Source organism: Euleptes europaea, chromosome 1 (assembly GCF_029931775.1).
Source record: "Euleptes europaea isolate rEulEur1 chromosome 1, rEulEur1.hap1, whole genome shotgun sequence".
In the NCBI taxonomy this organism is placed as follows: domain Eukaryota; kingdom Metazoa; phylum Chordata; class Lepidosauria; order Squamata; family Sphaerodactylidae; genus Euleptes; species Euleptes europaea.
Window position 1 is genome coordinate 93,629,665 of NC_079312.1, and position 11,808 is coordinate 93,641,472.

General features: G+C 41.7%; 1 protein-coding gene across 1 annotated transcript in view; it reads left to right on the forward strand.

Annotated features, from left to right (window-relative positions):
- The window catches only part of CDKL3 (cyclin dependent kinase like 3), a 32,234-nt gene extending 20,727 nt beyond the window's left edge, over positions 1-11,507 (forward strand). The window contains exons 8-12 of the mRNA XM_056863001.1: positions 944-1,272; positions 3,981-4,074; positions 4,776-4,938; positions 9,455-9,552; positions 11,377-11,507. Of these exons, the coding sequence (XP_056718979.1) occupies positions 944-1,272; positions 3,981-4,074; positions 4,776-4,938; positions 9,455-9,552; positions 11,377-11,433 (741 nt within the window). The 3' untranslated portion in view covers positions 11,434-11,507. The remainder of the gene's footprint in view (positions 1-943; positions 1,273-3,980; positions 4,075-4,775; positions 4,939-9,454; positions 9,553-11,376) is intronic.
- Positions 11,508-11,808: the final 301 nt, after the last annotated feature.

Genomic DNA, 11,808 nt, shown 5'->3' on the forward strand with positions numbered 1-11,808 from the left:
ATAAACATAGTCTGCCTAGTAAACATTGGGATATGACTTTACCCCATGGGTCAGTAATGACTCAGTGCTTGCACAGGGGACTACCTTTACCTTTTTTAATGCTCATGGAGAGGTTCGATGGTAATTTATATGGTGTTTCAAATGCAAAGGACAGAATGGACATACAACAGGTTTGTCTCATTCTATTCCACTTCTTCCACACGCACATGAATATTTATTCAGATGCACGTTCCACTGTGTCGACTAGGGCTTGCTAGCTACAGACTGCTTGTGGGACTGCCTGTGAGCTACAGCCCTAGACTTCCACTCCAAGGTCCTGACACGGTGGCACCATTGTCCCAATGTTCTTCTGTCATGGAACTCAAATTAACTTAGGTAGGGTTTACAGGAGGTCTTCCATGTATCTGCTGAAGTACTTCACTTCAGCTGGGTGGCTAGCAGTGTCATCCCACTCCAATTTGTTCAACCCAGGAAAGTGTTCTTAGGACTGAACTGTAGATTGTGTACTTTTCAGACCATACCCATACAGAGGGCAAGGAAGCTCCTCTTGCATGAAAATCCAAGGGTTACCTTAGATACTGCTAAATTCTGTGCTGCTGCAACTAAAATTAGGCGCAAATTGCTGGGATAACATCCCCTATAACTTGTGTACATAGTAGTGCCCTCTTAGGATTTTATGTATTTTATACTTGTATTTATATATCTTATATTTTTAGATCTGGAATTTCTGCTTTTAATATCAATGGGATTTTAGCCAACTGTTGACGATTTTATTCTTTTGTATGTGACTGGCCATGTGCCATATTAATAAATGACTGACTGACAGACCATACCCATACAAATACGTATCCCTACTGACTTGCATAGAAGATGGGAATATTCCACCTTCTAAGTATCAAGACAAAAAGGATTGTTTGATGGGTGTGTGTATTACTTGTTCCAGGATACTGAAAAGGACAAAAAGGCAAAGGAGATAAAAGTCAAAGGCATCAAAATGAAAGGAGCAAAATCTGAACTCTCAGAGATGAAAAAGACCGAACAAGAAGATATATCTGTGCAGCGGGTTGCCTTGTCTCAGAATGCTCTAAATCTTCCTCATGAGAACAAACCCCCAAACAATGATGGAACTGCCCTGCCAGCACCCAGCTCTGATGCAGGTGGCGCAAAGGAAGATTCTGTACAAGCTCCCTCTATGACAATGCCTCGCATTCACCAAAACTGTGGAAATCTTACCACAAACTTCAGCTCACACTATCTGTGTTCTAACTCAAGGTACGTACTGCAGAACTGAAGGTTAGAAAACAAAGTGGGAACATTGTAAGTGAATGCATCTTCTACATGTATAGTTGGACTGGTGAGGGTTACTTTAAAAATAGTTTTTTATGCTTCAGGGCTACATTGGTTCAATTCGTAAGTATATTCCCTGTCTCTCATATTTGTATTTCATTAATTCTGGTATTTTTACTACACGCAATGACAACATAACTGGTGACAAAAATAAGCCTGCATTACAAGAGAGGTGTTGATTTGTCCTGTCCCTATTTTGTAACACATTATGCACTGATTCCTTTATCTGAAAACTGTCCCCATACTTCCTCATTTCCCCCTTCTGCCTAAAGTCATATTTAACATATAGGAATGTTCACAGAGACCTTTGTGGGAAGTTGATGGAGTTCAGTGGCTGAGATAATTTAGGAGGCTACTTTCAGAGAGTAGCCTTGTCGGTCTGCAGTAGAAGAGGTAGAATAATGTCCCGTAGCACCTTAGAGAGAAACAAGATGTTCAGGGTGTAAGCTTTCATAAGAACATAAAGGCCCTGCTGGATCAGACCAAGTCCCATCAAGTCCAGCAGTCTGTTCACACAGTGCCAACCAGGTGCCTCTAGGAAGCCCCCAAACAAGACGACTGCAGCAGCACCATCCTGCCTATGCTCCAAAGCACCTAATATAGTAGGCATGTTCCTCTGATCCTGGAGAGAACAGGTATGCATCATGACTAGTATCAATTTTAACTAGTAGCCATGATTACCCCTTTCCTCCATGAACATGTCCACTCCCCTCTTAAAACCTTCCAAGTTGGCAGCCATCATGTCATCCTGGGGCAGGGAGTTCCACAATTTATGCGTTGTGTGAAAAAATACTTCCTTTTATCTGTTTTGAATCTGTCACCCTCCAGCTTCAGCAGATGACCCCACTTTCTAGTATTATGGGAGAGGGTCAAGGCTCCCTTCATCAAAGGCTCCTGGCTCAGATCTCACCTTGATCAGAAAGTGATGAACATCACAATTCTATGCCCCTATGCCCTTCTTCACCCATTATTTCAGAGGACTATGCTTAGGATTCGGCTGTTAAAGGTAGTAGCACTTTGATTTGGGCTTTGGAAGATGATGAGTAGCCAGTTCTCTGGCAAGGTATCATCTCCATAGTTTGTACCAGTCAGTAGTCTCACTGCTGCATTTTGCATCAGTTGCCCTTTCCAATCCATCTTCAAAGTCTGACAGCTTATTATTGTGATCTAATCATGACCAAAGAAGGGACCTAGCTGGTGATCCAGTCAAAGTTGGTGATCCAATCAAATTTGGCCAAAGGTGCTACAAACTGCAGAGAAGACCTGAGCCTCCATCTGTAGATCTAGATCTAAAAAAATAATAATAACCCAAGCAGTGGTCCTGCTGTTATAGGGGAGAACAACCTCATGCAAAACTGGCTGCCTCCAAACTCTGTTCAGCTGCACCGTCAACCCACAGCATCTCAGTCTTAAGTGGATCCACCTACAGTTGATTGGCCATCCCTCCTGTTACTGCCTCCAGGCACCTGTCCACAATTTCTCTTATCAATATACCACGCCTGAGCTCATAAAAATAGGTGACTTCCCTATGAAATTATGTTTAGTGCAGTCTCCTGTTTAGCCTATCTTCCCCACCTTCAGTTCTTGCATATAACCTTCACTGAGCAAGAAGTTAAAGCTGTTTCCCTCTGCCTGTCAGTAGAACCTGGGTAGCTGTGTGCTTCTCCATTTATTGTGTTGACTGAAAGTGATGCGTGTCTGTGGTTTGCTGTGTTTTTGTTCCTGTAGATGTGTTGGGTCCAGGCTTTAAAACACTGTTTTGGTTCCTAAGCAGAGCAAGTGGAGCTTTGATAGAGGGAGACAACTTCCTAACCTGCCTCTCACTGCAGCCTTATCTGCTGCCTCAATTGTGCTCCAGTGGGTTAGTGAACACACACACCCAAGAAAAAAACGGGGGGAGTCTACATTTTTAGGAAGGGGATTTACTTGAGTTTTATTATGTTATTTTTGCCCTGACCTGAATAGCCCAGGGTAGCCCAGTCAGATCTCAGAAGCTAAGCATCGTCAGCCCTGCTTAGTATTTGTACGGGAGACCACTGCAGAAGTCCAGGGTCACTACACAGAGACAGGCAATGGCAAACCCCCTCTGGATGTCTCTTGCCTTGAAAACCCTATGGGGTCACGATAGGTCGGCTGCAACCTGATAACAAAAAAAAGTGTTATTTATGTTTGAAGTTGGGATTTTAGCTATAGAGAAAGGTGGGGTATAAATATTTTAATCCACCCCCCCCCACACACACACAAATGATAATACCATTTTGTTGGCACAGCTGTTGTCAGAACAGTAATTTAGAGTCCCAGATCATAAACGACACTTTGAATTGGTAGTCTGTACAGTTAAACTAGATCTAGTTTAAGCTAAGTGATAGCATTCTTTTGAACATGTAGATTACTTTTCTTCTGGGACAATATTTTTAAAAACCTGCTAAATTTCATAAAATGTCAGACAATTGCTAAGTTTAGATAAACCACACGTAATTTCTTATTGTAGAGGTGTCTCCCATACTGTTACCGAATGATATAATGTATGGTATATATTTGCTTGCTTGGATTTTAAAACCATGTTAGAAAGGAAGCGTTCTGTCGATATCTGGGAATTAATTTGGTACCTCCATTATCTGTTTAATTCTCAGACTATCGGATAAACCAAAGAAAAGGCGAAGTCCTTGGCCATCAGTGGGACAAGTAGGCCCTAATAACCGTCAAGAGGAAGGGAACATAAGTCAAGTAAGTGTTAAAATGTTAGTATTTTAAAAATTACGTTGTTGTTTTTTTTGCTATTACAACGCCTCTTCAAACTGGGGGGTGGGGGGAATATAATCCTGAAAAAGATTGTCAAGCCTACGGACCAAACTGCATTCAGTGGCAGCAGATCTTGTTTAAACAAAGATTTGTCCCAGTTTCATATAAAGCGGGGGGGGGGGAGTTCAATGGTCAGTGCAAAAAAGTGTCTCCAGGTGCTTTTTACCTTCTCTGAGTTCCAGTACCAAAGATGTGCTTCCTTGGCCCACACACCCCTTTCGTTCTCACCCTCACTGTCTACATTCTGGGGAGAGACCAGCGCATGGTTTGCAGTGCATAGTTTGGCCCTTTGAAATTAGCACAGTTATAGAACTTTACTACAATTGTCCTTTCAACAGGTAAGAGAAAAGGCAGTCCCTGCCCTGGAACCTTTTGTTCCAGGATAAGGGCATGCGATTCTTGCTGGATGCTGCTAGCTGCTAAGGAAAAGCTTGTTTGATTGATATAAAACATCTGATAACTTCTAGTCCATCACAATAATTTCCCCATCTGGCTAATGATATAAACCTCTAAAAGAGCCTATGACGATTCTCTACTACATTGTGTCAAGGTCAGCATTAAATAAAGGCGATGGTCGCGTTGTATCGTAGATGTTTTTTATAGATAACATACTGGTTCCATTTTAGAACCCAATAGAAAAGGTCTCCCTGTACGAAAGAGCTGCTCAGATTGATCAGATGGTCAACATAAACAGAAAGAAGCGCAATATTTCAAGATGCGAGAAGAGAGACATTCACTTTCCTGAACTGACTGCGGCAGGGCAGCAGAAAGAGCTGAAAGGAATGGAAAGTATGTTTGCAACTTTCTATAGAGGTTTACAGATACGCCGCATGGCCATGTAGTTGACAGTGGCACGTTAAGCAACGGAGCTTAAGGACCAACCTACACGATCTGTGGGAAATGGTCCAAAATAAAACAAGAGTCAGCTGGAGTAGTATCTTTTCCTTTGCAAATCGATGGCTGCATACAAACAGACCTAAAACACAGGTGTTGATGGGTGTTTCTTCCCCAGAGGTGGGCCCAACTTTCTGTGTCTTCACAGTGCTCATCAATAGGTGTACTTGCTGCTGTCTTGAATGCTGATCTAGTCCTCAGTTTTGCTCCTCCTCCCCCCATCGCATTGGGCAAAGCTTACTGCTTTTCAAAATATTGTGTCAAATGCCGTCAGTGTTTTTATGCAATTAAAAGTTCATTGCGTGGCCGCTCTTTAAAAAATTGTAATGTTCCAGGACCGCTGCGGGAAGATGTGGTGGAGAAGGGGAATCTGGAGAGACCAGGTTCAACTGATCATCCTTATACACAGCTGTCCTCTACTACACCTTTTCTGAACCGTTTATACTTCAGCATAACCATGGAGAAAAATTGTTCATTTAGGCAAACAATTGTCAATACATTTCCAGAATAGCCCCGCTGGTCAATAACATTTTCTCTGTGCACTCCAAAAGCTAACATATCATTTGAAGGAAAGAATGTATTGAAATATTTTCTTGGCGTGTTAACATTATATTCCACTTTTCAAGATTTTTTTTACATTAAAGTTCTGGGTCAGTCCAAAAGATCTTTATTCATAATTCCCATTGTGAGAAAGTTCAACGGAAAAAAGGTTAAATATGTGCAAGTTTCTGTAGGTTGTGTGTAAATGCATGTAATCTGAATGTCGATGCCCGTGCATTTTGTTAGTACAAACAATCTTTCTGTATGATCAAGCTCTATAAGAACATAAGAGCTCTGCTGGATCATACCAGTGGTCCATCTAGTCCAGCATCCTGTTTCACACAGTAGGCAACCATTTGACCTGGAGGGCCGACAATCAAGGCACAGTGGCCAAGGCCTTCCCTGATGTTGCCTCCCAGCACTGGATTTCAAAGCTTTACTGCCTCTAAAATGGAGGTTTCCTTCATTCACCATGGCTGGTAGCTACCAATGTACTGGGAGAACAGATTCCACACCTTTGCAGCTGGCTGTGAACGCTGTCAATTGGCTGGCGACTGTGACAAATCCACTCTCTTCCCTTGCCCTGATGCAGTTTTAAATCTATTTTAAAAGATTGTGATTGTAAGGGGAACAAATGTATCTTTAATTGTACATATGATACTTAAAAAAACAGTGTGCCTGAATCATGAAGGAAGATACCAAGACAGACGCTAGAATCAGCATTCAAATCAATGTAAGTACATCTATTTACATGCATTGTGAAGTCAGGGAGAAGATAGGCTCACATTACAAGAAAAAAACACAAAACACCGGTGATTCTTATTTTTTAAGCATATGATGGTTATTATGTGATTAATTTTTGTTCAACCAAAGCAATTCTTATTGCAGAAGGGACAACTCAGTTGTTCAATAGAACAGCATGAAGTTATATTTTCTTTCTAGAGGTTTTTATGTCTTACCAAAAAACATGTTTAACCACAGCTGTTGCCCAAGCTATATTTTTATGTATATAACTATAAGTATTTATTAACTAAAATCTAAAGCCTGGGCATACTCCATCCTCATTTCAGCACATTCAGTTCTTGTGAATTTCACACATGCTCAACTCTCTTCCTTATCTTCTGCCCAGACCAAGAGCTGATCAGCACTCTCAAGATGTATACAAGTGCGCATAAAAGAGGCGCTGATCTGGAGTTATGCTCATCAAATTCTTGTCAGACGTACCTAATCCTCTCTAGGGTTGAACACTGGCCAAACCAGTTCTGTTGACTTTCCCCAGAACCAACCGGCCGTGTGTCGTGTTGACTGGTTGAAAGCTGAGATGTCACGAAGCCACTCCTCTTTCCCCAGAGCAGTTGTGCAATATTTAAAAACAGATCTTCTCCCTCTTTTAAAATGAAAGGATGAATGAAGTCTGGTTGCTTAAATGTATAAGTGGCACGTTTTAACAAATGTTTTGAAGGCAGATAGACCACAAGAAAGGTGGTAGTGGTTGGGGAGGAGCAGGCATGATTGGCAATGACATTTCTCATCCCATAGCTGTGTACCTGCCACCTAGCTATTGGGAGGGTATGTTTGGGGACTCCCCCCCCCCCCACTCAGTTGCTATAATTTACTACCAGCTGGAGCGGTGGTTTTATTATTGCATTGAGCTTCAGCTAAGAGTGCAGGATATGCGCACTGAAGTAAGTAAATAAATAAATCAGCAGCAGAATCATTGGTAAGTACAGAAGCAAAACAAAAGTGGGGAGAGGTGGGGGTAAGCAAGCACACTTTTGTGGGAGAAAAGGCCTGCCTGCTGCTGCTTGTATGTATGTTTCTGTGTGGTCTCGTTGAAACCTCTGAAAATGTTATTGTCATGTGTTACGTGTATGGGGAGGCATAACTCAGGTGCCCTTGCCTAATAGAAGTACTACACTGTGAGAACATTGGAGCTCTTGCAGCAAGAATGCACCATGATCCCCCTTGGACAATGCAGAGGCACAAACTGGCTGCTGGAGTCGACGTTTTCCCCCTTTGTCTTCTGGCTTTTATATTCCTATTACAGCCGGTGGGTGTGCAGCAAAAGCTTATCTTTTTCACACAGATTGTTGTTGGGTAGAGGCATGTATATGCTAGGATGTGCAGGTGAAAAATCTGAATTATTTGGATTCGGGTTTCAGGGAGGGTTTCCATACCAGTATTCTGGAAAAGACAGTCATGCTAGGAAAAGTTGAGGGCAGCAGGAAAAGAGGAAGACCCAACAAGAGATGGATTGACTCTATAAAGAAAGCCACAGCCCTCAATTTGCAAGATCTGAGCAAGGCTTTCAAAGATAGGACATTTTGGAGGACATTGATTCATAGGGTCACCATGAGTAGGAAATGACTTGACAGCACTTAACACACACACATTCTGGGTTATATAGGTCCCCAATATGGTTTCAGAATCCCCCCCCCCCAAAAAAAATTCAAAAATGTTTCAGATTCATTATTCCCTATGGGGGACTCTTTCCAGGGTGCTGAATGGCTCTTTTTAAAAAAAGGACACCAAAATTGCAGGGAAGCTAGTCCTGCCTTAAGACCACCACCCCCTCCAAGCTTCAGGCAAATTTGATTAAGAGGTCCAGCTCTACAGGCCTGTGAACTAGGTGTCCTCTGCTTGTTGCCACTGTTTCCTTTGGGGGGGAAATGCATGCTTTCTCCAAGGTAAAGAAGCCAATAGCCAAACACAACTGCAGCCACTGGCCAAAAGCCTCCAAATGCAAGCAGAACCAGTGTCAAACCACAGAATCCCATTAGATCAGTGGGCCGGCCTAACACAACTAATGTCAAACCACAGAATCCAAGCCAAACTAACAAGCAAGGATGCTGTTGCAAGCCTAACTAATCCTGTAAAATTGAAGAAAAACAGGCCTGGTAGCCTTAAAATGCTGTTCCCAAATATTTCAGAATTTTTCAGGACCCAATTATCGGTATTTGAAAAAATCTAGATATCGCTTGCTCCAGATACCTGAATATATCAAAAAATACCAATAAGGCCAACCTACACCTAACCTTGGAAATCTGATCAAAGCTCCTGATGTTTTTAACTTTTTTTTTCTAACCACATGGGGAAGTAGCCTCAATAAGGACAGCACTGCAGGGGAAAGGGTTAAACACCTCTTACTCATTGCTTCTGCTCTGATCAGATTTGTACCTCTCCTACTCAGCTGCTGCTAAGTAAAAACGAAAATATTTGTTTGGCCCGTATGCTCGTGCAAGGACTCGGACTTGCAAAGTGGAACTTGTTACTTTCCCCCATATCTCAAACAATTTCTGAACATTCCTGTTGTTTCAACAGCCATTTGTCATGCACCATGAAGGAAGGAGGCTTTTAAAGTAGAAAACTGGGTGTAAACTCTCTTGGGCCAATGAGATTAGTTTCCCAGTTCTTTGACTCATGTAAATTGTGTGGAAGATCAGGCTTTTTTCTTTCTTTTTTTGGTGACTGAAATTATCTCACAGGGATAAACTGCACATTACATGCAAATGTAAGTAACAAAGGATGGGCAGTAATTTTTTTAAATGAAAAGTAACTTCTGGATGCTGCGTGTTGTAACAAAGGACAGTTGCGTTTGCATACATAATTTATCTGTCAGCTTTTTCCAATTCAAAATCCCCACACACACTGGTTCTCCCTTTTCAAAATTCTTGTTTAATTAATCTGAATTAAAATACATCTATGACCTTTCGCAGCCAAAAATAACTGTTTACCCTCTATTTCCTGAAAAGTCTGTAAATTGTGGTTTTCTTTTTTCTCTTGGCTACTGACTCAATCATTTTAAATCACATTATGAATAATTTGCGAAAGCATTCCAATGTAGAAATAATTAGCTATTTATTTGTAAAAGTTAAACAGGTAAGAGTTCTGAAGAGGGAATCAAAGAAATCTGAAGTATCTAAAATACCATCTTTACTCAATGTGGATCAGAACCGTGAAAAACCGGAGGTAAATTACATTTCTTTTTTAGTACACAAAACATGTCATCTAGAGTTCAGTGCATGCCTAAGATTAAATCCTAGGTATATTTACTTGGAAGTAAGTGAATTCCATAGGACTTCATTCTAAAGAAACATGCATAGAATTGCGCTGCAAGCTGTAGGGACATCTGCACAAATCTGAGGGACCTCTTGAACCTAGCCAAATATAGCTTTAGGGTACTGTTGAAAATTAGAGATTGCATTTCACATTTGCATTCTTCCATCAATCATTTGGAAATATGTGAGGACTTGCAGGGGGCATCTCTTTTTGTCCCCTCCCCCACTCTTTCCTCTTTCTTTTCCCTGAAAGCCCCCCACAGCCTTACCCATTCCTTCTTTCCTTCCTGCACACTAGACACCCGACTTTGAGCTTTCCCCTGTCTTCATTCTCCCCTCTTTCCCACCCCTAGCAGCCTTACGCAGCATAACTATGGCCCTATTGTATAGTGCCAGCTGCCAGTTGTGCAGTAGGGAACCCACTAGGACTGGGGGGGGGGGCACCTCCACTTTCCCCTGTATCCTCTTTGCCACACTATTTCCTATTTCCTCCTCTTCCACCAACCAACTAACCTACTTTTTATCTGCACATCTTCAGCTTTATTTATTTGCTTGTTTATTTATTTCATTAATACCTTGCCTTTCTCTGCGATGGGGGGGGGGGGTCCAAAGCAGTTTACATCCTTCTCCTTGTCTCCATTTTATCTTCAAAACAACCCTGTGAGGTAGATTAGAGTGAGAGTGGCCCAAAGTTTTTCAGTGAGCTTCCACTGAAAAGTGGTGATTTGAACCTGGATCACCCAGATCCTAATCTGAAACTAGCCTTTACCTCACACTGGGTATTATGAAGTGGCTGCAGGACTCCTGGTATCATGCTGCCCGGTGGTTGCTGGCAGGCCTTGCCCCATTGAGTCTTCCCTCGAAGTCCACAACAGCCCTAGAAAAAGCTCTGCCCCTCACCCTGACTTTTACTGACAGAAACCAAGGCTTGAAGGGTGGCATTACTGTTGTAGTTGCCTAGCAATACAACTCAATTGCTGTGGAGAGGGTAAGCACAAAGGAACTCTGGTCTCCCTGACAAAACTTGTACAGCAAAACTCATAGGGGCTTTACAAAACAATGAAACTGTCATCTGTCACCTGGCATCTTTTAATCTTTTTTGGTTTGTCTAGCAATGTTCTTAACACTACAGGCTCTGCTTCTATCATTTGGGTTAGGGGGGGTTACCCACCCAATATTTGTTTTTTACTGATTTTTCTGCAAACCTAGGGCATTTCTCATGTTAATAGAAAAATCTGTCTTGTCTGTCCATGGCTGCAGTCTCTGGATTTCAGTATCCACATATGGGGCCATGCTGAGAATTAGATATATAGATGATGATATTCAGTGGGGGGCCTGACCTGGATGGCCCAGGCTAGCCTGATCTCTTTAGATATCAGAAGCTAGGGAGGGTCTGCCCTGGTTAGTACTTGGATGGGAGACTGCCAAGGAATATTACGGTCTCTAAGCAAAAGAAGGCAATGGCAAACCACCTTGGTTAGTCTCCTGCCTTGCCTACTGGGTCACTGTAAGCCAGCTGCAACTTGACAGCACTTTACTCACACACATTCAATGGGGGTCAGAAAGGATTTTCTAATCTAAAATTTGCTAGAAACGTTTTAGACATTTGACTTCTACGTTTTTAACAAAATATTTCGCTGCTGTTTTGAGGGAGGGGAAGACTTTTGATGTAACAAAAGAAATGGACTTATTATTAATAGATTTCAATCAACTAACCTTACTTTTCAATATTTAGAACACAGGAAATGCAGGAAATACACAAAGTGAAAGCAAGCCAAGTTTGCCAGTATAGCTACAAGAAACTTGGGATGGTGTGGAATGTGTGGAGTGAGACACATACTTTTCAATTAACTTTTCATGTTAACAAAGTGCAACGAAGAACTGCATACTATATGTAGATCCTCTAATAAAGTATTTTGAAACGTGATGGTTACAAAACGATTCATTTTTTTACAATGTAGTGTACAGTATATTTTAATGCATCTAGTGCTACAACTATTTTCTTCGCTTCAGCGAGGTCATTTTATCATTCGCCTTTGGGAATGCAAGAAAATTGGTGTTAGAAACTGCGAATCTGTGTCTGCATGCTAAGTACCAGCATTTAACTGTATCTCATTTTTATGTGGTGATGCATGAAGCATCTAGTTTTGTTGGATGTAAAAAATTC